Below are 21,237 nucleotides of genomic sequence, written 5' to 3' on the forward strand. Positions count from 1 at the left end.
AAACCCTTACTCCTCAGGACTTGTTGCTCAGTAACCAAGCTGCCAGGTTGAGTTGACCTATGTTGGGATGCAGAAGGGGACCCTAAGTCAGCAAGTCCCTTTGGACTGGAAGTAACCAATGGGACTCTACTGGCAATTTTAGTAGGCCTGAAAACCAAGTCCTCTTGGGCCAATATGGGGCCACTAAAATTAGAGTTGTCTTTTCTCCCTGTAGCTTCCTGAGTACTAACGGAATCATCTGAACAGGGGGAAAAGCGTAAAACAAACGGAAGGTCCAGCGCTGCGCCAGTGCGTCCAGACCCTCCTCTTGGTCCTGCTTGTTCAGGGAATAGTAGACCGGAACCTTCGCATTTGTTTCTGATGCAAAAAGGTCTATCTGAGGAAGTCCTCATCTGTCCACTATCCGCTGAAAGACCTCCTGGCTCCATTCAGACTCTAGCACCCTCTTCCTGCTTAAAAAGTCCGCTATATGGCTTAGGCTGCCCTTCAGATGTACTGCTGTTAGGGATGCCACGTTGTCCTCTGCCCAGGTCAGAGTCTGAAGGGCTAAGTTTAGAAGACACCTGCTCCTTGTGCCCCCCTGCCTTGAGATGTAAGCCACTGCCGTGGCGTCCGATAATACCCAGATGTGCTAGCCTCTGATCGTCTGGGCCCACAACCCCAGAAAAATGGCCCTCAATTCCCTCCAGTTTGAGGATCTCCTGGATTCCTCCACTGACCAGGACCCCTAAGCTAATTGGTTCTTGAGATGTGCACCCCACCCCCAGGAGCTTGCATCTGTTATGAATTTTTGCTGCGGGAAAAATCCAGAGCAAACCCTTGCTCAAATTCGCCTAATCCTTCCACCGCCATAACTTTCTCTTTACTGGTGACGGGATCCTTATCTGTTTTTCCAAAGACTCTCCGTAGGCCCAACTCTGTAGGATTGCCTGCTGGAGGTCTCTCACATGGAGGCGGGCCCACTGCACAGCTGGGATAGAGGCTGTAAGAAGTCCCAGTGTGGACATGGCTGCTCGAACTGAAACAGCCAGATTTGTCTGCATTCTCTTTACTGCCGCCTGTACCTTTACTATCTTTTCCTCTGGGAGAAAAATCTTTTCCTGTACCAGGTCGATTACATAACCCAGGAAAATGATCGTTTGAGAGGAAATTAGGCTTGACTTTTCTTTGTTCAAAATCCAACCCAGACTCTCTAAATGGCTTAGTGCCCTTTTCAGAACCCTGTGTAAAAGATCCTCTAAGCTGGCAAACAAGAGAAGGTCGTCCAGATATGGTACTACAGATACCCCTTCCAACCTGAGTAGTGCCAGTGGCTCTGCCATGATCTTCGTGAAGATCCTTGGAGAAGCAGAGAGACCGAACAGGAGAGCCCTGAACTGAAAGTGTGACACCACTCCCCCTGCCCTGATTGCCAGACGCAGATATCTCTGTGAAACCGGTGTTATGGGAACATGCAGGTATGTGTCCCTTAGATCTATAGAGGCTAGAAAGCTCCCTGTGGGCAGGAGTTTCCTCACAGAATAAACTGTGTCCATACGAAACTTTTTGTACCGGATGGCCCTGTTTAAGATCTTTAGATTCAGTATTAAACTGAATTTTCTTGACAGCTTTTTTACTAGAAAAACAAGAGAATAACACCCTAGTTCTTTCGCCCGCTGGGGTACTGGGATGATTACCTTTTGTTGCAGGAACTCCTGCAAGAGAGATGTCATCACCACCGCTTTCTCCTGATCTCTGGGGAGCTGTGTCACATAAAAACGGGACGATGGGCTTTCCGAGAACTCCAGTACGTAGCCCTCCGAAATTACCTTGAGAACAAACTCGCTGGAAGTTGCCCCCTCCCACTGCAGAAGAAAGGACTGAAGCCTTCCCCCCACAGTCAGGAGACTGTCACTGGGTTTTAGTGGGTTGACGGGGTGGACGAAACAACAACCCAGACTTCCCTTGACCCCTTTGAGACCTCCAGGGTCTCTTTTGTCCTGTTTCCTTTGAGTCCCGGGTCTGGAAAAAAGGATGAAAATTCCTTTTAGACTGTGGTGTCACCTTCTTTTTGGTCGGGAATGCTTTTTTCTTATCCGCTGTTCTATCTAGAACAGCATCAAGATCCGGGTCGAATACTAGATTCCCTTCGAAGGGTAGGCCATACAACTTTGCTTTGGAGGCCAAATCCCCCGACCAGGTCTTGACCCATAAAGCTCTTCTAGCAGAGTTAATTAAAGCTGAAGATCTTGCAGAAATTTTAACCGACTCAGCCTAAGCATCCGCCATATAACCTACTGCCTTTTGTAGGACTGGCAAAGTATCCAACAAATCTTTCCGAGAGGTACCTGCCTCAATATGGTCTTTCAGTTGTTCCAGCCAGTGTTCTAAATTGCTGGCCATCACTGTAGATGCCATAGCTGGTTTGAGAATAGTTAATGTAGAATCCCAAGCCTTTTTCAATAAAGAGTCCACAGTGTCCTTTAAGACCCCCATATCTTCAAAAGCTAAATCAGTGTTTTGCGACACTTGCGAAAAAGCTGCATCAAGTTTAGGTCTCTTGTTCCAAACTTGTGCGCTATGGTCATCAAAGGGAAATCTCTTTTTGAGAGACCTGGAAAAGAAAGGGGCCCTTTCTGAATCCTTCCATTCCCTCTTTATAGAATCTCTCAGCACTTTATGCACCAGGAATACGCGATGCTTGACTTCATCCATGCCCTGATACATCTTGTCATGTAGTGACAATTGAGCCTTATCCTCTTTAATATTCAGGGTTGTGTGTATGGTTTTTAGAAGGTCCTCTACCTCTTCCAAAGATAACCTATCTTTGGTTATCTATAACGAGAAGGGAAAACCTCCTTTTCCTTGTTTTCCTCAGCTGATCCCGAAGACTCATCTTTCTCCTCCTCCTCAGACTCACTAACCACTCTCCTGGTTTTAGAGGAGGTGTAAGCGCTGGGTGGAGAACTTTCTGTTGACTGTGCTACCGGACGTTTGTCCGGATAGGAACGGAAGGCTTGAAACGGATCTCCCAGTTCCTTCCCGAAAGAAGTGAGCATCTCACTAGGCTGGACAGAGGGTGTCTTCAGTGGAAGTTTCCTCTCTGACCAGATCTGCTATGCAAGTTTTGCACAGCGGTTTAGTCCACGCTTCCCTAAAGGCAACTTTACATGAAGCACACCGTTTTTTAGGGGAAGGAGAAACATGCTTGGACTTTTCTTTAGATTTTGCCTGAAAAACACCAAACCAACAAAACACTTTTAAATAAGCTGTGCATAAAGATCTCACTAGCAGATCTTTTAAAATAAACAGACAATGGCACAAAGCATACCGCACAAAACACCACCGCTGTAAGACAAACACATGATGCACAGGAAAAACACCTGTGCAGTGTGCGGCAGTCTCCCCCCCCCCCCCCACACAGAGGAGGAAGGGAGGGAAACAAAAATAGCCCCAGTATTAAGAGACCCCTGCCTCTCCTACCTGGGTCTGGCTTTTGCATGTGGCTCCTGCCACTACTGCTTGTTGTTCTGGCTCCATCCTCCAGTACACCGCAGCCGTCCGGTAGCCATATAAAGAGTGTTGTCCTCTTTTATATTTGAATATTCCTGGACCTTCGCCGCTGCAAGGACAGGAAATTGCACGGCCGAGGCCGCCTCCCACTTCCGCGTTCCAGCGGCCGGAACCGGGAGCCGCCGCGCACCGGCGGAAGTCCCACCCCATCTGGCAGTGACGTCGCCCGCCACTCGGAACAGCTGAGTGCAGAAACTCAAGGCTCCTCAGCGCAGAAGTCCTCACCCGCCGTCTATCGGAGCGGGACCCCTGGCAGCCTCTGCTCTCGCCGGGCTCGAAAAGCGGGAGACACCACAATACCCCACACCTGTCAGGGGGGTATTGGGCTGGGCCTAAAAGAGAAAAAACTATATCAACAAGGTATGCCCTTCACTCACCTCCACCTTGAGAGAGCGCAGCACACCCCTGGTCCCCTAACGCGCTTCCACCATGGCCGGAGGAAACTCTACAACTGAGGCCATGGTGGAAGTGTCCAGGATTTAAAGGAAGTGGGAGAAGTGGGTGGAGCTGCGCTCTCTCCAGGTGCTGTCCTGAAAGACGAGGTGAGAAAAAGCAGATGAAGACATTATAAGGTGGAGTACTGTGATCTCTGTGAAAAGTAATAAACACCTGGAAGTGTTACTGACACATTACTTAGCATGCATATACTTAACATAAAATATCTGCAGTTAGGTCTGCTTTAATCAAATTTGTCACACTCCACTCTGCCTTGCTGTATGCAGACACACTTGGGGGTGCGCAATTATTGCTCCTGCAATCAGAAATGAGGGGTAACTGCATACATATTTTTAATATTTACCTTAAAGCCAATGCCTTTGATGCACTTAATTCAGCCGATAAAATAAAACTCAAATGTCACACTTTTCTTCATTCATTTTTTTCTTTATTTTATTTTTCAACATTTTTTGGCATCTTGTGTCGGGGGGGACCAATAAAATAAAAAAATGAGTACATAAAGAATGACAGGATACATGAATAGTTTCGCCATGAGAAGCCCAGGGATGCAGCTAAATGCCAATCTCGGAACCCTCAGGAAAGGAGAAGACTGAATTCTTTTTTTGTTAAAAAAAAGTTTTTACAAGGTTTAAAAAGGCACAAAACAGCCCAATAAAATACAGAGGGAGGACACTGATGAACCCCCTACGTTGTAAAGGAGGGGTACTTCGAGGCTGGCTGCACGGGCAGCGGAGGGATACATTGTAACATGTAGAAACATACTGGACATTAAACAATAGCGGAGGGTCGGCCAGCAGCAAGTTAGCAGCCCCTGTAACTCAACAAATGGGGGCCCACCTTACAATCCCTAAAATTATTTCCCCTTCTCACAAGATGTCAAACCTTCCCTCCCCTAACATGCCACAGAATACATTCAGTAGCCCTCATAACACCCCCAACCCCTCCCCCCGCTCCGTGTGAAGAACCAGAATTGGAATAACGCCTTTGTAGCCCCACGGAGGAATGCAAAGGGTTAAAAAGCAGCTGATCAAATGCTCCAAGGTAAAGCTCTATGATTGTGAAAGGGCACGCACAAGCTTTCCTTACATTTAGCCTGACATAGTGGTCTTGTGCCTTTAACACGCTTGCCATCAATTCAACTACGCTTAATGGGGTCCATATGTGGTCTGATACTTCCCTTTTTGATGATTGGGGCATCAAGGACTTCCTTGAGACAACCATGACACAGAAACTTTCCACTTACTTGCAAACCCTCTGCGTAGAGATTAGCGATCCTCCTTTTAAAATTAACCTGTTATGCACATTGATATGTCTAAACTAGCAATGTTGCCAACTGCAGACACTCTATACAACTTCTGACTAACTTGGTGCTAAGCCCCACTCCATGCCCTTTAACAGAAAACATGTTAGGACTTTTCTCTTTGTGGACACTTTAGCTGCCCATACACTAACAGATTTCTTTCCTGCAGGCTGAACAACAGAGGACTAAAACAGTGTGATTGGATGAAACCCCTCTACCCTGCTATAGTATTTTGACTGCTGCATGTGCAAGCTGTCAGAATACTACAGCGGTGTCTACAGCTGTTTGGCTACAGGTCCTGTTCAGCCAACATTTCCTGGTTCCTTTGATAAAAGTCGATTGAGTTTTCGACTTGATAAGCTTGTAGTACCACCCACTGTTAGAGTTTAGGCCAATTCAGAGGAATAATGTATGGCCAACTTAAGGCATTGGATTGTTGTCTGACAAAAAGGCGCTTAGCTCAAAGGTGGGCAGAAGTCAAGGCCTTATGTATAGCGTACATCCAACAAATAGCAGCATCCCAAGGGTGTAGGAATGGTTAGAGGTTTATCAAAAATGTACCTGAAGGCACTATAAGGTGTCTGCATTTTGGCAAATTCACTTAAAGCGAAAGAAAGTTAAAGTGGAAGTATGGACAAAGTAAAACATGACATACATGATGTCTGAGAATAACATCAGCAAAGGCATTTTTTTAAAGTCCCCCTGTAACATAGTTTTATTACCCATTGATCCTGCCATTAAATCCATTGAAGAGTATGTAAATCCAACATTTCATATTCCTGATATGTGCCTGCTGTACCATGTACTTGTATGAAAGTATCCTGTCCATAGGGTTACAGCGCTGCTGTGCGATTTCACTGCAGAACGAACATCAATGTCACCCTGTTAAAGGAAGTGGAAAAATAACTGATCTACTTGTAGAAACAACAGGTAATACAACTATGTTAGAAGGGGGGTGCAGGAAAACCAAAAACTACTGTGTTAATGCTACTCACAGAATTTAGTATATATGCCATTTTTTAAAATTTTGCCCAGAATTCCACTTGAATCGTGCATTGATCACTATATGAAGGTGACCAATTTGCATGCCAGGATTGGGAGTATGAGCTGATGCACCAAGGTATCCACACGTTTCCATTGAGGAAAGGAGAATTAATACCTCTGCTTCGAAAGAAAGTAAATGAGTACCGAAAGCAAATAGACACGCGGACTCGACTTATCTTTCAAACTATTTTATCTTTTAACAATCAAAATGTGAACCTGCTCGTTTGAATCACCCAAACTATTTTGTTATTGTTATGGCAGAAGAGCGGCCACTTATACCCAGCACTGGCCTACTTCCAGGGAAACACTGGTCTTGCAATGTAACCTAATCCAGGCGATTGCTACCTCTCCAAGAATATTTAGTGGGGAATGTCTATGTAAACCAACATGCAATCATCACTATAATCTGACCCAAAACATTGCCATGGGGGGCCATCTGATGGGGGACTTTAGTTTTATAAGTAGTAAACCCGACTTTCACCTTCCTGATCCAATGTTTAATCCCCCAACGCATACTTCAGATCATCAAATGACCACATCTAAACAGCAGCCAGCTGCTCAGTCCTCCAAGGAGCCGGTGGACTACGGCATGGCTTTTTTCCCCATGTTATATGAAGAGCTGTCTTCTTGCAAGGAAAAGGCTTCTCGATTAGTCTTTGGAAAAACTTATCAGGCCATTCGTCTCAATGGAGGACTTGAGCATTGTCTGATGTGAACAAAACAATCTTCTGCTGATGTCTTCAAGGTCAATGCTGGAGATTTACATTGTATGGGAAAGACCAGGAGGGCAGATGGGCTGTTTATAGTTCTTATAAAAGTATGTTATCCTTAACTGCTTTTCCGGAAACGTCTCCTAACTGAAAAATACATGATACTCTGCCGAGCTTTACCTGGGAGGGAATATTTTCTTGATGTTCACTGCTTTTTGTAGTGTACAACAGAAACAAAAAAAAAAAACCCAAACATTTTCAATATGGCAAATATTCCATACGTAAAACACACGCGCACACATATCATACATCTATACACACGTGTGTGCCATAACAGTTTATATACACACACACTTTTTTTTCTCTACTTCTGTGGGTTGGTTGACCGGATCGCCCCCCTGAATGCACTGACAATCTGAACAAAAACAGGGGTCATCCTGTCCATACAGTAACAGACATTAGACATGTACACAAATAAGAGGAGTTCATTAAGGGCCAGGCGCAGGCATAAACCACAAGAAAAAAAAAATATTTATATATATTTATATAAAGTAAAAAGGCCTGAAAAATTCAGGTGACACATTACTCCTCAAAACACACCAGGAATGGAGGTTTTTCTTATTTTATTTTTGACACAAAATTTTTTCAAAAAAGTTCCCCCCTTCCCAATAGTTTTATTCTAAAATTTTTAGCAGCGCCAGCCATTTTGCTCAGTAAAGATCTTTTTGTAGTGTAGTTACAAACACTTTTTTTAAAATCTTTTTTATATAGCTATCCTTGTAATGGTAAGCTGTATGCCCCCCTCCCACCCAAAAAACGGACATGTTTCCTTTTAATAAAAAGAGATTTTGTTTTTGTGTTCCACACAATACAGATTGTTGTATTAGAGAGAATATGAGGTAATAACTCGTCTTAAGGTAATTCGGAGAGCTGTGACTTGCATGCGACGTCTTGTGTTCAGCATTCAAAGTAATGATTACCCATGAAAGAGTTCCAGGCGGATGTTTACTTGAAAATACCATTCTAGCAGCTTTCTTGCAGTCCATGCTAAGGACAAAATTACAGTTCCTTTCTTAGTGTTTTTTTTAATCCTAAAATCTTCTTGGCTGTAGGCACTGTGTGCCAGTTCCTAAGGTTTTCATACTCCTGAATGTCCAACTCATTAAAGTTTATGTAGTTAGGTGATCTATAATTCTCGAAAAGAAGCACTCCCTTGAGATTCTGCCACCAGCTCAACTTCCATATGTTGACTAACATTTCCTCAGTAAAGTTGTTGGAGCACTGCAGTACATAGCATGAACCGCGGCTATGAAATGTATCGATCTAACAGTCATGATTGGCCACGGTGCCCTTGATGTAAGGTTCGATCAAACAGCCCTTTTTTTTTTTTTTTTTTTGCTATTAACAGATTTTCGGGTTGACAGCAGAGAAAACAACCCTCAAAGCGGTACAGTATTGAATGGGAGAGTGATTAAGTGATTTAAAACAAACAATGCAAATATGTGTTTCTGCTGCACCTAGAGGCCTACTGAATCTGGCATAAGAGGCATGGTCAGACAGAAACCACCAACCTAAAATTTTAATTTGTTAAAATGTATGGTCATAGCATTTTAATCTGGTCTTCACAACAAAAGCAGCCAAACTGAAGCAATACTTAATCTGTTCATTCATGACTTGATCATTTTAAGGCACAAACAAGAATGCCTATTAGCTCACTTTGGACTATGAAAATGCCGCTAAGTGAATGATAGGGCTGGAATTCTTAGAAAATCTGATTTACACAATAAGGTGGTCTGCTTCACAACCTGAGTGCAGGCAGCTAAATGGTTTTGTGGAACCCCAAAGTGTCTGAACCGATGCATCTAAAATTTATAGCAAAATTATCCTGCAGAAACAGTCAAATGGCCATCGTAGTTTCTAACAAAATTCTTGTGTAGAGATTTGGCATAATTCCAAGACTGACAGTAACCTTTGATCTTGGCTGGTGATAGTTTACTGAAAAAGCCAGAACAGTTCAATGCATTCCATAACATTCAAACAACTTAAAGAGATGCAATCGGTGCAGAGAGCACTTTATCTCTTGCTCACCGCTCAACCCCCTTTTAACCGCTTTTTTGGACCTGAATTGCCCAGATTTTGGATGATGAGCTGGATTCCTGAGGTTGACAGAGGCAAGGGGGTGTCCTTTTTCTGCAGGATGGACAAGCCAATGATTCAGGTAGAAGTGGATGATTTTGGGAAAGTGGAGTTATGATGGTCCAACAGGTCATCGAGGATACCAACCAAAACTCTATGCTTTGCACAAGGGCAAAGACATGATTTACTTATTAGCTTCTAATGGCTGTCAGTAAAGCAAAATGCCTGCACTAACCTAGATGCCAAACTCCTTTTTCCCAAATGCTGAATAGCTGCTAAATAAAAAAAATAGTTACCTATGCCAGAAATCGAATTTCCAATTCAGTGGACTGGCCTCTAATCCTTTACATAAAAACGATTAGCTCCTTCTACGGTTCAAGTTTAGCACCATCTACAGCTGGTTAAATGAGTGACACAAAATCTGAATCCTCTCCCAACTGCAGGATTGGCTGTATGATTTTGATGCACTAGGCTTGTTGGAGAGGTGTTCAGGCAGCACATACAGTTCATGCATGTTTCAGGAATCGTGGCTATGACACATGAAAACTAGTTGTAGTGGAAAAAAAATTGGCATCACTTAATTCAGCTTAAAGCACGTTGCAGAAGCAAAGAATGGTTTCATAGAAAAAAAAAAAAAGGGTAGGCAGTGGATATTGGCACTAAGTTGCCCTTAAATCTGGGATACTTCCACATAATGTTACAAGCTTCTTTTATTGAGGGGACAGACATTATTCTTACTCTATCTGGCTATTGTGGATATGGTGATATCTGTGGAGTCAACTATCAAAAAAAATTTGACCTAGTGTTGGGTTGGGAAATATTCACTGGCTGAGGGAATTGCAGAACCATTAAATAGAAAAAAAAATTCAGGTGCTTTTTCACATAAGCTGTAAAGAAAACACTTTGAGAAAAAGGCAGGTGGTCGGAAAAGGAAAGACACCTGGTCTGATAACGTAGTGCTGGTAGGTTGTAGGACAGAAACATAATCTCTTTAGATTAAAAGTGATCCCATTGTAACAGTTTAATTTGCTGACACCTTCCGGGACTGGTGTGATGGGCCCCGGATGCAGCTGCATTCAAACACTATAACACGAGGCCCCCCCAAGGCAGACCATTATTGCATCTCTGTAGAATGTCTCTGAAGTGTCTGAAGGGTTGGTTGTAGAAAAGATGGGTAAACCCACCAAGGACTTGGGAGAGGTCCGATCCATGCTGAAAGAATAGAAGAAATCATTTTTGGTCCTGAGGGATCAATGCTGCCACCCCAGAACTCCATGAGACAGGTCAGCCACTGCGAAAGTGCGCAGTGAGCTGACAGGCAGTGCAAGGCTGTGTGTGCGGGTCCCCCACCTGTGCGATGGAGGAGGGGAAGGAAACAAAAAAGTCTTTGACTAACACTGTGTCCATGTAACAGGGCCGTGCGGGACGTCTTTTGCTACCCGGGATGGGTGAGGTCATGAAGACTCTTCCAAGGCATTGACAACTTGTTCCAGGATGTCGGGGCAGTGATCTGCAATCTGTTGCAGGATGGCATTGGCGAACTCTTGCAGTTCTGCACTCTCGTGCTCGCATTTCTCTAGCTCTTCGCTTAACTGAAAGGAAGAAAAGGAGATTTTAGCAGCAAAAACAGGATAACCACCATCATCTCACACACCAATAATGGATATCAGGTGGAATATATTATAATTCCAGAACCTAATGAAAAGAAGTTCAAAGGATAAGTTCATTTTTTATAACCTGTTACACCAGGGCTCGACAAATCCCAGGAGCCAGGTCACCATGGCGACTAGAAATTGCATCCTGGTGCCTTGGTTCATCCTTATGTGTATTGAAATCACAATGTCATTCCAGTTCCTGTGCGAATTCAATACCGGTGCGATTGTGTGTCTCTCTCTCTCCACAACTGCCTCCTATTGACTTCAATGCAAAAATGCCTTCAATTGACTTCAATGCAAAAACACTTCCCATTCACTTCAATGTGATAACTCCTATCAATAGCAATCCTATGTGAACAGTTATCGCCACATGCCACTCTATTGCCCCGTACACACAATCGGACTTTCCGACAACAAAACCGTAGATTTTTAATCGAAGGATGTTGGCTCCAACTTGTCTTGCATACACACGGTCACACAAATGTTGGCCAACATTTACGAATATAGTGACGTAAAAGACGTACGTGATACCTCCATTAGGAACGCTAGTTTTTCAAGACAGAGCGCTTCCGGCTTGTACTTGATGCCGAGCATACATGGACTTTTGTCCGACGGACTTGTGTACACACGATTGGAAAGTCCAACAACAAACATTTGTTGGCAGAAAATTTGAGAACCTGCTAGCCAACATTTGTTGGCGTAAAGTCCGACAACAAATGTTCGATGGAGCATACACACGGTCAGATTTTCCGCCAACAAACTCACACCCAACATTTGTCGGAAAATCCGATCGTGCACACACGGCATATCACTTGCAAGTCTAGAAAGTACCGCTACAAACTCGCACAGAGCCCTTTTCGTAATGGCACTCAAAACGCAATGCGTGTGGATTGAATCTGTGTGAATCACCTCAATAGGAACACATATCTAGCCTGTCATGTGAATCTGAGTTTTGAAGTGTGTTTTGAAAACACATCCAGAATCTCATTATGCCATTTGCCATGATTGTTGTGTGGTAAATTGCATCTCATGAAGCTTGTCCCCAAAAAGAAGATCCTGTTTCTTTTTGGTTGACTAGCTTCACGCAATGAGAATCGCTACGCAGTAAATTGCACAATTGCAGCAAATCACATGAAGCTTGTCACCCCAAAAGAAGCTCCTTTTGGGGTGACAAGCTTCACGCAGTGCAAATTGTCGCGCAGTAAATCACACGAAAACCGCACCGCGTTTAAGGTGCCATTGAAAATAATGACGCCTGAATCTACGTTTTGCGATTGTAGTGCGTTTTGAGTTTGCGGGCAGAATCGCAGCAATTCTGCCGCAATCCCACTACGTCCAGTTGTGAACGGGGCTGCATTTTCCTCTATAACAAGTTTTTTTGGTCATTCTTTCCTTATCCAGGGTGTAACATATAAGGAAATGAGCAGTCCCTGCATCTTCTTGAGCCTCTGTTGTGACAGCAGGCCGGGGATCTTCACCCAGCACCTGCTGCCACAAATTTTAAAAAATGCGCCCACGCAGGGCTCTGTCCACCCAGCCGCGTCATTCATTCACAGAGTTCTGTGAATGAGGGATCACAACTACCATCAATCATTGTTCATTCTCAATGAACTATCAGGGCGCTGAGGAGCGCTCTAGGTAGTTTATTGATTCTTCCTGCCATTCTGTAACTGCTTGCCTGTACAGGGTACGAGCAGACAGATACACTGACAGTCTGCAGATCCCTGAGATTGCACCTGCAATGTTCTGATCGTGGCTGCAATGCATTACAGGCTCCTAATAAAAACAATTCTAACTGCACTTTTTTTTTTTCGCTGCAAAAAATGTGCATTGATTTTTTTTTTTTTTTAAAAAAGGTGAACTTATCCTTTAAAGTTAAAATGGGTCAACCTGTCAAAATTCCGCTTATATTTTTTTTAACTGCAAAGCACTGTAGACAATTTGTAAAAGGGATTTTTTGCTTCTGTAACTGGCTTATTTTTTTTCCCCTGTGGTGTGTGAAACATTCAGACTATCACCCGGTGCAAAAAAAAAGTGCACACACAAAACGTGAGAACACAAACAAGTGCACAGGGTGTACATGTGGACCTCCTCCGAAGAGGAAGGGCCCTTATCCTGATACTCACTGGCTCACCTAGCCAAAACCACCCTACAGTTGTGCAGTGAAAGTATACCGTGCAAAATGTGACATTTGTGACAAAAACATGGTGCCATGGTGCAGTACCACGGCATGCCCTTCGGCCAGGAATTATATATTCCTCTGGTCCCAGCCAAAAGACCCAGCCCTAGAGGCCTGTAACTGGCTTATTGCTTCTACTGAAATCGGTGTAGAGCTGGAGGAGAAATGACAGGCATTCCCTAAAATGATCTAAGGTTCACTGCAAAGTTCCATTCTTTGTGAGATACTTGTACAGCATGTTGCATGACAAACCATAATTTTCTAAACCATGACTGGTAATTTTTTGAGTTCTCAGGGGTTTTACAATTTAAAGCTAAACTCCAGGCAAACAGCTAAATACACAGATGAACTATAAAAAATTAAATAATTTTACCCTCCAATGGATTGTAATCCTGTTTATCTAGTCCTAAGATTTACACAGCTCTGCCACATATCACAGCTCACCTTGGCTGGGCAAAAGACCAGGGTTACAGCTCTCGTCCTTCCACAGCCTGTAACTGGACGAGAGGTAAGCAGACTGACTGATGAGCTTATCACATTGCCACTCTACTCTATCCTTCTCTCAGCATGCATATTCATAGTAAATGAGCACTGTGGCAAAACTGCCTCTTCCAGCTGCTTCTCCCTCTCCCATTCTGAGCACTGCTCTACAGGGACTGTAAGAGACTGATACCAAGTAGAGCTGCACAATTAATCGTTAAAAAATCGTGATCTCGATTCAACCCCCTGACGATCTCTATTGCAGAGTTTGCTGATTCTTTCATATAACAAGTGGAGAGACTTATCTGCTCATTCAGCTGTCAAAAGAAAACATCTGGGCAGTCTGCCAAGTTTTTTTAACATCAAACATTGTATCTAACTCATCCTTCTTAGATCAAAAGGATAAACTTCTGTGTAAAAAAAAAATCTAGGCAGTCTGCCAAGTTTTTAAACAATGTGTAAATGCAGGAAGTTTAACCACTTAAAGTCTAAATCTTTTTCTGACACTTGTTTCTTAAGTTAAAATCAATATTTTTTGCTAGTAAATTACTTGGAACCCCCAAACATTATATATATTTTAGCAGAGACCCTAGGGCAATAAATGCCAATTGCTGCAATATTTTACGTCACGCTGTATTTGCCCAGTGGTCTTTCAAACGCAATTTTTTGGGAAAAAATACACTTCAATGAATAAAAAAAAAAAAACAAACAAACAAAAAAAAAAACGAAACACTAAAGTTAGCCCAATTTTTTTTGTTTTAATGTGAAAGATGATATTACGCTGCGAGAATTGTGATCTATCTTCTAAGCAAAAAAAATCGTGATTCTCATTTTAGCCAGAATCGTGCAGCTCTAATACCAAGTCAAATTCAGGTACAGGTTACACTGTTTGCACTGAAAAACCAAATCTATGTATCATTGAATATAGAGTGGAATTAATGTGTGTCTGCTACATCTACCAGTGAACAGTTTATTCACATTAGACGTCAACCTGCATTGTTTTTTATTCAATAACCTTAGTATTTAAAGTAAATCTTTCATCAGATTACCAACATGGATTCTGTCCTATAAAACACAGTGATGCAGTATATATATATAAAGGAAATAAGGATATTCTTTACCAAGACAGCCCAGTAAGCAGCTGCAGTGTTGTGCATCCTGGTTGAGAGCCTATCCTGCTGCCCTGTCCACTCCCTTACAAGGCTGGAGTATGGAGGAGGCAAACCTGGAGACAGCTCAGTTTATTTGTTATTTTGAAGCAAAAAACTTCTTTAAGGGCACTTTCACACTGGGGCGGGAGGCGTCTCCGGTAGCGGGGCGCTTGTAATGGTTAAAAGCGCAGCTACCGAAGCGATTTGCGGGCGCTTCGGCAGAACTGGCGACTGATTTCAATGGCAGGGGCGTTTTAGGAGTGGTGTATTCACCGCTCCTGCAACGCCCCAAAGATGCTGGTTGTAGGACTTTTTTTCCCGTCCTGCAAGTGCACCACTCCAGTGTGAAAGCACGCGGGCTCTCACACTGGGGCTGCAGGGTAGGTGTTTATCAGGCGCTTTACCGGCGCTATTTTTAGCCCTTTAGTGCCTGAAAAGTGCCTCAGTGTGAAAGTAGCCTAAATCTTTTAATGCCCATTATCACAGATAAAATGTTGTAGGTTGAAATAAGTCCTGAAGTACTAAAATCCTTTTTTTCTGTAGCCCTCAGTAGACATAGGGGTTGATTTACTAAAGGCAAATAGACTGTGCACTTTGCAAAGTGCAGTTGCTCCAAAGCTTAGTAAATGGGGTACAGGTTCACTTTGCAAAAAATCCAACCACATGAAAATAAAAAAAATAAAAACAGCATTTTTGCTGGCACATGCTTGGATGATGGAAGTCAGCTTCTGCTCATTTACTAAGCTCTGGAGCAACTGCACTTTGCAAAGTTTATTTGTCTTTAGTAAATCAACCCCACAATGCGGCCCTTTTTCTACTGAATACGGCCTGCTATTTCACTGGAGTTTGACATGTCTGGTTTAGAGGGTTGACTTGGGATGGTGGGAATGTTACTTATTACAACACTGACTGTGATCATATGACCATATAGGCAGATCCTTAACTAAGCAGGCGAGGGATCCTATTTGGGATGTATCTATTTGACCCCAAAAGTTTTTTTTTCTTTAAAGTGACACTAAACTATGGTTTAAAAAAACGAACATTCTAATAAAGTATGCATTCTTAAAGTAGTTCTAAGGCTAGACTATTTGTTTACCTTAATGAATTTCCTGCCTCCCAGTATTTGTATCACCCCCTCACTCTTCTATATACTTACCTAATCCTATCTTGATCCAACATTGTGCCCGTCTACAGTGATGCTGGTCTGTGTTTTATTCCTCACAGGCACAGAGGCAGCAATGGCTCTTGCTGTCAATCAAATCATGTGAGGAGGGGGCAGGGCCAAGCTGAGCTGTGTGTGTCTATGGAAAGCCTGCAGGTCTGCCCTCATAGCAAGTGATTGCTATGGTGGCAGACACAAAAGAGAAGGAGCCAAGATCGTTGGTGGGGACCCAAGAAGACGAGGTTAGGGCCACTTTGTGCAATACCACTGCGCAATGCAGGTAAGTATAACATGGTTGTTATTTTAGAAAAAAAAAAACAGTCAAGCCTTTACATCCACTCAAAAAGAATTTTCTATTACTACTTTCTATTGTTTTCAGCCTTCTTCAATTCATGATTTTTTAATATTCTGTTAGACGGTGGCTTTGTTCATTCTCCATGGTCCAACTAAAAGTAGGAACGTATCCATCCTCACGTGCTTGCTTCTGAAATAAACTATGGGATTTGTAGTTTGAATTCTAACTGCATCTTATGCACACTGCTTGTTTCAAGCAAATGGAAGTGAGGAGTAAATGGAGAGGTTCTGAGATCATGGAGGATGGGTTACAGAGGCAGAAAAACAGTAAGACACAATTTCATGAAAAATAGATTAAAGGGCCAATAATGGCCAGGGCATGTGTATGGATTATTTTTGGAGAAAAAAAGATATATTGTTTAGTGTCATTTTAAGGAAAAGGTATAACAACAATCATTGCTTCTATATATAGTTGTTAATAGCTGGAAGAAGCAATGTCCAAATATCTATAAAACTAATATAATCAGATATAGCATAGTAAGCAAGGATCAGTACATTTGAGTGAAGAATAACTTTGTTAGGTACATGTTGAACTAACAGAAAAAGTAAGAATATAATAATTCACTGGCTTTCTATAAATGAACAGGAATCCACGTTAGTCCGCTCACCTGTTCGGCGGTAAGCGTCTGCAGCTTCTGCTCCCAAGCTGCCCGGTTGTCGTCCAGGTGGTAGGATTCGGGCGGGTGAAGTGCATTCAGAATCTGGGGGTCTCTGTCATGGCACAGAGCAGTCAGGTGCCCAATGTATAGTTTGAGTTTGCTGCGGTTTTGGTCGAGGTCTAGGAGGGGCTGGATCATCTATATGATGGGGAGAAAAAAAATGATCCGCAAGGCATAACAGAAACAGTTCAGTACATACACAGAATGACCCTCCACCACAGTCAACCACATTCGACACAGATATTATTATATACAAATAGCCAAGCTTCTTTTTGATGCAGATTGCAAAAGAATACACTTGGTGAAAAAGAATTGACAAATAAAGCACAACCGTGGGGGTAAAGTGTTGGCCCGAACTACCTGAGGAAAAAGATCTGAGGGTACCTATTTCAGGAGATTACAAAATAAACAATGTGGCCTGGCCATGGAGAAATAGAATAGAATAGATTTCTGGGTACATCACTAGATCTTTTGTTAACCCTTTGAGGGATAACTAGGTGGAGGAAGGATGTCCTGATTTCCCTGCATGGATTTTTAGTTATCATTAGAGGAATACCCAGCAGGAGGAAGGAGGTCCTGATTCCCTTATATAGATTTTTAGTTATCACTAGAGGGATCCCCCATATACATTTTTAGTTAAAGAGGAATCCCTAGCAGGAGGAAAGAGTTTTCAATCCCCCTATATAAATCTGTAGTTATCACTAAAGAGATCACCAGCAGGAGGAAGGAGGCCCTGCTTTCTCTATATAGATCTTTCATTTTCACTAGAAGAATCACCATCAGGAGGAAGGAGGTCCCGATTCCTTTATATTCATCTTTGTTATCACTGGAGGGATCAGCAGGAGGGAGTAGATCCTGATTCCCTTATATAGATCTGTAGTTATCACTGGAGGGATCATCAGCAGGAGAAAGTAGATCCTGGTTCCCCTATACAGATCTGCAGCTTTCACTAGAGGGATCGCCAGCAGGAGGAAGGAGGTCCTGATTCCCTTATATGGATTTTTAGTTATCACTAGAGGGATCCCCCTATTTACATTTTTAGTTATAGAGGAATCCCTAGCAGGAGAAAAGAGATTTCAATTACCCTATATAGATCTTTCGTTATCACTAAAAGGATCACCAGCAGGGGGAAGGAGGTCCCGATTCCTCTATATAGATCTTTAGTTATCACTAGAGGGATCACCAGAAGGAGGAATATCTTTAGTTATCACTAGAAGGATTACCAGCAGGAGGAAAGAGGTCCTGATTCCCCTATATAGATCTTTAGTTATCACTCGAGGGATTGTCAGCAAGAGGAAGGAAGTCCTGATTCCGCTATATAGATCTTTTTTTTTTTTTTTTTTATCCAACAAAAAGGTTTTAGTAAAGAAGATTAGTATACATCCATTTGCAGTTTTACATTAAAGTACATTGCAATACAACCATACAGCAAAAGCATACCACAGTAAGACACACACACATTAACACCAGTTTTTCCCCACTTTTATCCTGTCTAGACTGTTCCTCAGACCGCATTAAGTCCCAGAAGTCTGTCCATGATTAAATCCACCAGGGCAAGTCCCGGGGCATCCAACCACAGAGCCCATAATCTCTCATATCTCTGTGTACTTCCCCTACGTTGGTATATAAGTTTCTCCATTCGTAATACCTCCCCAATATTATGAATCCTTTCCCTTATCGATGGGGGGTCTTCCGATTTCCAATGAACCATAATCAGTTTCCTAGCCTGAAAAAGAACTCTATGAATGGCCTCTCTAGTATGCACCTCCCAGTCATATTCTTTCAGTACTCCCAGCAGACAAGCTCTCGGGTTCAAAGGTAAAGAAACTTTAAATATGGAATTAACAGTATTCACCACTCCGGCCCAATATATGTGCAGTTTGGGGCACCTCCACAAGAGATGGATAAGGTCACCATGATCACGTTTATTCCGTGTGCATGTGGCCTCAGATTGCAGATTCATCATCTGGAGTCTATGGGGTGTGTAGTAAACCAACAATATTATATATAGCTGAGTAAGGCATTGTGATACGTTCAATGAGCAAATCCCAACCACCTGAAATGCCTCCTCCCATTGCTTCCCATCCATCTGGCCCATATCCCTCTCTCACTTTTTCCTTAGTTTCAGGGGATGCTGCCCCAAGTAGGATTGCAAAAGTATGGCATAGCATTGTGAAATAAAACCCTTAGATGATTTAACATCTCTAAAGAGACTAAACACTGGGGTCGGGGATAGATGCCACTCCGAGGATCTACTCTGTGCCTTAACTGCATGCGGGAGCTGTAGATAGTTAAAGTGCATTGAAGTCGGCAGATTATAGTCCGTCTATTGCCGTGAAGGTCCGGAGCACCCCATTCTGAAATATTTGCTTAAGGTGTGTAACCCCATAGGATTTCCACCGAGCTCCAGATTTCAAATTGGCCAGTTCAGTGTAGGTATTACCCATCAGCATTCTGGATGTATTTGCATTTGTTCCACACCTTTTGAATGAGACTATATGTCAGGTACTTTTTATGTGGCCTTGCAAAGGCCTGAGCCTCCAGTGCCATCGGAATGGGACCCCTACCTATGGTATGAAGCATGATTGCATGGGAGGAACCAACCGGCTTGTGAGTGGGTTCCCCTTCAGCCTGGAATATACCAATAAGGTATTGCAGCTGTGCATCAACATAATACAACCACCACGATTGCCGACTGCCTCACGCACATTTACGTCGGTAGAATGGCATGGGCAGTCAAAGCAACATGTATATATACGTTGCTTTGAACCTGCCCCCCAGCAGGCGCGCGGTCTCCGTGACCCTGCCCGCGGGACCCTTGGACTCCATGTCCGCCGGTGTCCCGCAATCGGGTCTCAGAATGGCAGGACGGGGGGTATGCCTTTGTAAACAAGGCATCTCCCTGTTCTGCCTAGTGACACAACACTGATCATCTGCTCCCTTTCATCAGGAGCAGCGATTAGTGACGTGTCACAGTAAGCCATGCCCCCTAACAGTTAGAATCACTCCCTAGGACAACACTTAACCCCTTCCCCGCCCCCCTAGTGGTTAACCCCTTCACTGCCAGTATCATTTACACAGAAATCAATGCATTTTTATAGCATTGATCGCTGTATAAATAACAATGGTTCCAAAATAGTGTCAAAAATGTCCGATGTGTCCGCCATAATGTTGCAGTCATGATTAAAAAAAAATGGCAGATCGCCGCCATAACGAGTAAAGAAAAAAAAATAAATAAAAATGCCATAAAACTGTCCCCTACTTTGTAGATGCTACAACTTTTGCGCAAACCAATCAATATACGCTTATTACAATTTTTTTTACCAAAAATATGTAGAAGAATATGTTTAGGCCTATAAAAGAGGAAACCACCGCGCTATATGATCTATACAAAAAAGAACAATCAAGCAAATAAATAATTGACAGGCAATTGAAAAAAGAGCAGCCGCTTATATGTGAGATACACACACTATACAGTAAATAAACAAAAAGAAGCAGCGCTATGATTTAAATAATATAGGTAGAATCTCAAGTGGTGAATAGTGATAAGTAAAACTCATAAAACAATCAAGTGACAAAATAAAGTCCAATAAATGGAAGAAAATCTTCAAAGGTGCAATGGATAAACCGGACAACTAAGTCCCTTATAGGCAAACACAGATGGGGCTGGATGGACCTTCACCACACCACAGTGTTACGAATAAAATGGGCGCTTACCAAATGGCAAGCTTAAAAAGCTTGTGACCTTAACCCGGTCGGGGCCTTTAGTGAGATGGGAACACCGTTTAGACACTTCCTCAGACCGTAGATAGCTCACTATCTTCCACAAAAAGAGCCCAGGATGCAGAGAGGGCTATGCCCATAACCTAGAGTTGTTCTCACAAACAATGCCCCAAAAAAGAAGGAAGAGCAACATAGCGTAATCCTGGATGGATATTTATTTAAAAGACATTAAAAGTACACTTACAGTGTGTAGAGTAAAAAACAGCATGGAAAGCCGGCCGGCTAGCACGAACACCCGTCCTACAGACGGTGGATACGGCACGTCAGCACGTCAGCACGCCCGACGTACGTTTCGTCACACTTCTGACGTCGTCTGGGGCACGGGCGACGCACTGACGTGTCGCTCATATGTAGCAAACAGATACAACCAAGCCTCGAAATCGACAAAGGCCGGAAATCACCTTACGCTCCGCCGAGTAAGGGCGGAAGGTATAGGAACGCCATCTTAACTAAGGGATCCCATATTATTATTACAGATACCGATTTTGTTAGTGTGGTAAACATTGTAAATTGATGGGAATGGAAAGGGGAAAAGGGAAGAGACAAAGAAAAACCAAATAAACTCACCCATATCACATATGGAAACGGATGCCAATTTAAATTAAATCAAACTTAA

General features: G+C 43.0%; 1 protein-coding gene across 16 annotated transcripts in view; it reads right to left on the bottom strand.

Moving 5' to 3' along the window:
- Window positions 1-4,413: 4,413 nt before the first annotated feature.
- ERC1 (ELKS/RAB6-interacting/CAST family member 1) overlaps window positions 4,414-21,237 on the bottom strand; it is a 468,735-nt gene continuing 451,911 nt past the window's right edge. For 10 of the 16 annotated variants that reach the window (XM_073621610.1, XM_073621608.1, XM_073621618.1 and 7 more), the window contains 2 exons: window positions 16,788-16,976; window positions 4,414-10,790 (listed from right to left, as the gene is read on the bottom strand). In XM_073621610.1, the coding sequence (XP_073477711.1) occupies window positions 10,653-10,790; window positions 16,788-16,976 (327 nt within the window). In that variant the 3' untranslated portion in view covers window positions 4,414-10,652. Of the gene's footprint in view, window positions 10,791-16,787; window positions 16,977-21,237 lie in introns of those variants that run through there. The other 6 variants (XM_073621617.1, XM_073621616.1, XM_073621612.1 and 3 more) reach the window with 1 other exon arrangement.

The sequence above is a fragment of the Aquarana catesbeiana genome, linkage group LG03 (genome assembly GCF_042186555.1).
Source record: "Aquarana catesbeiana isolate 2022-GZ linkage group LG03, ASM4218655v1, whole genome shotgun sequence".
Lineage (NCBI taxonomy): Eukaryota > Metazoa > Chordata > Amphibia > Anura > Ranidae > Aquarana > Aquarana catesbeiana.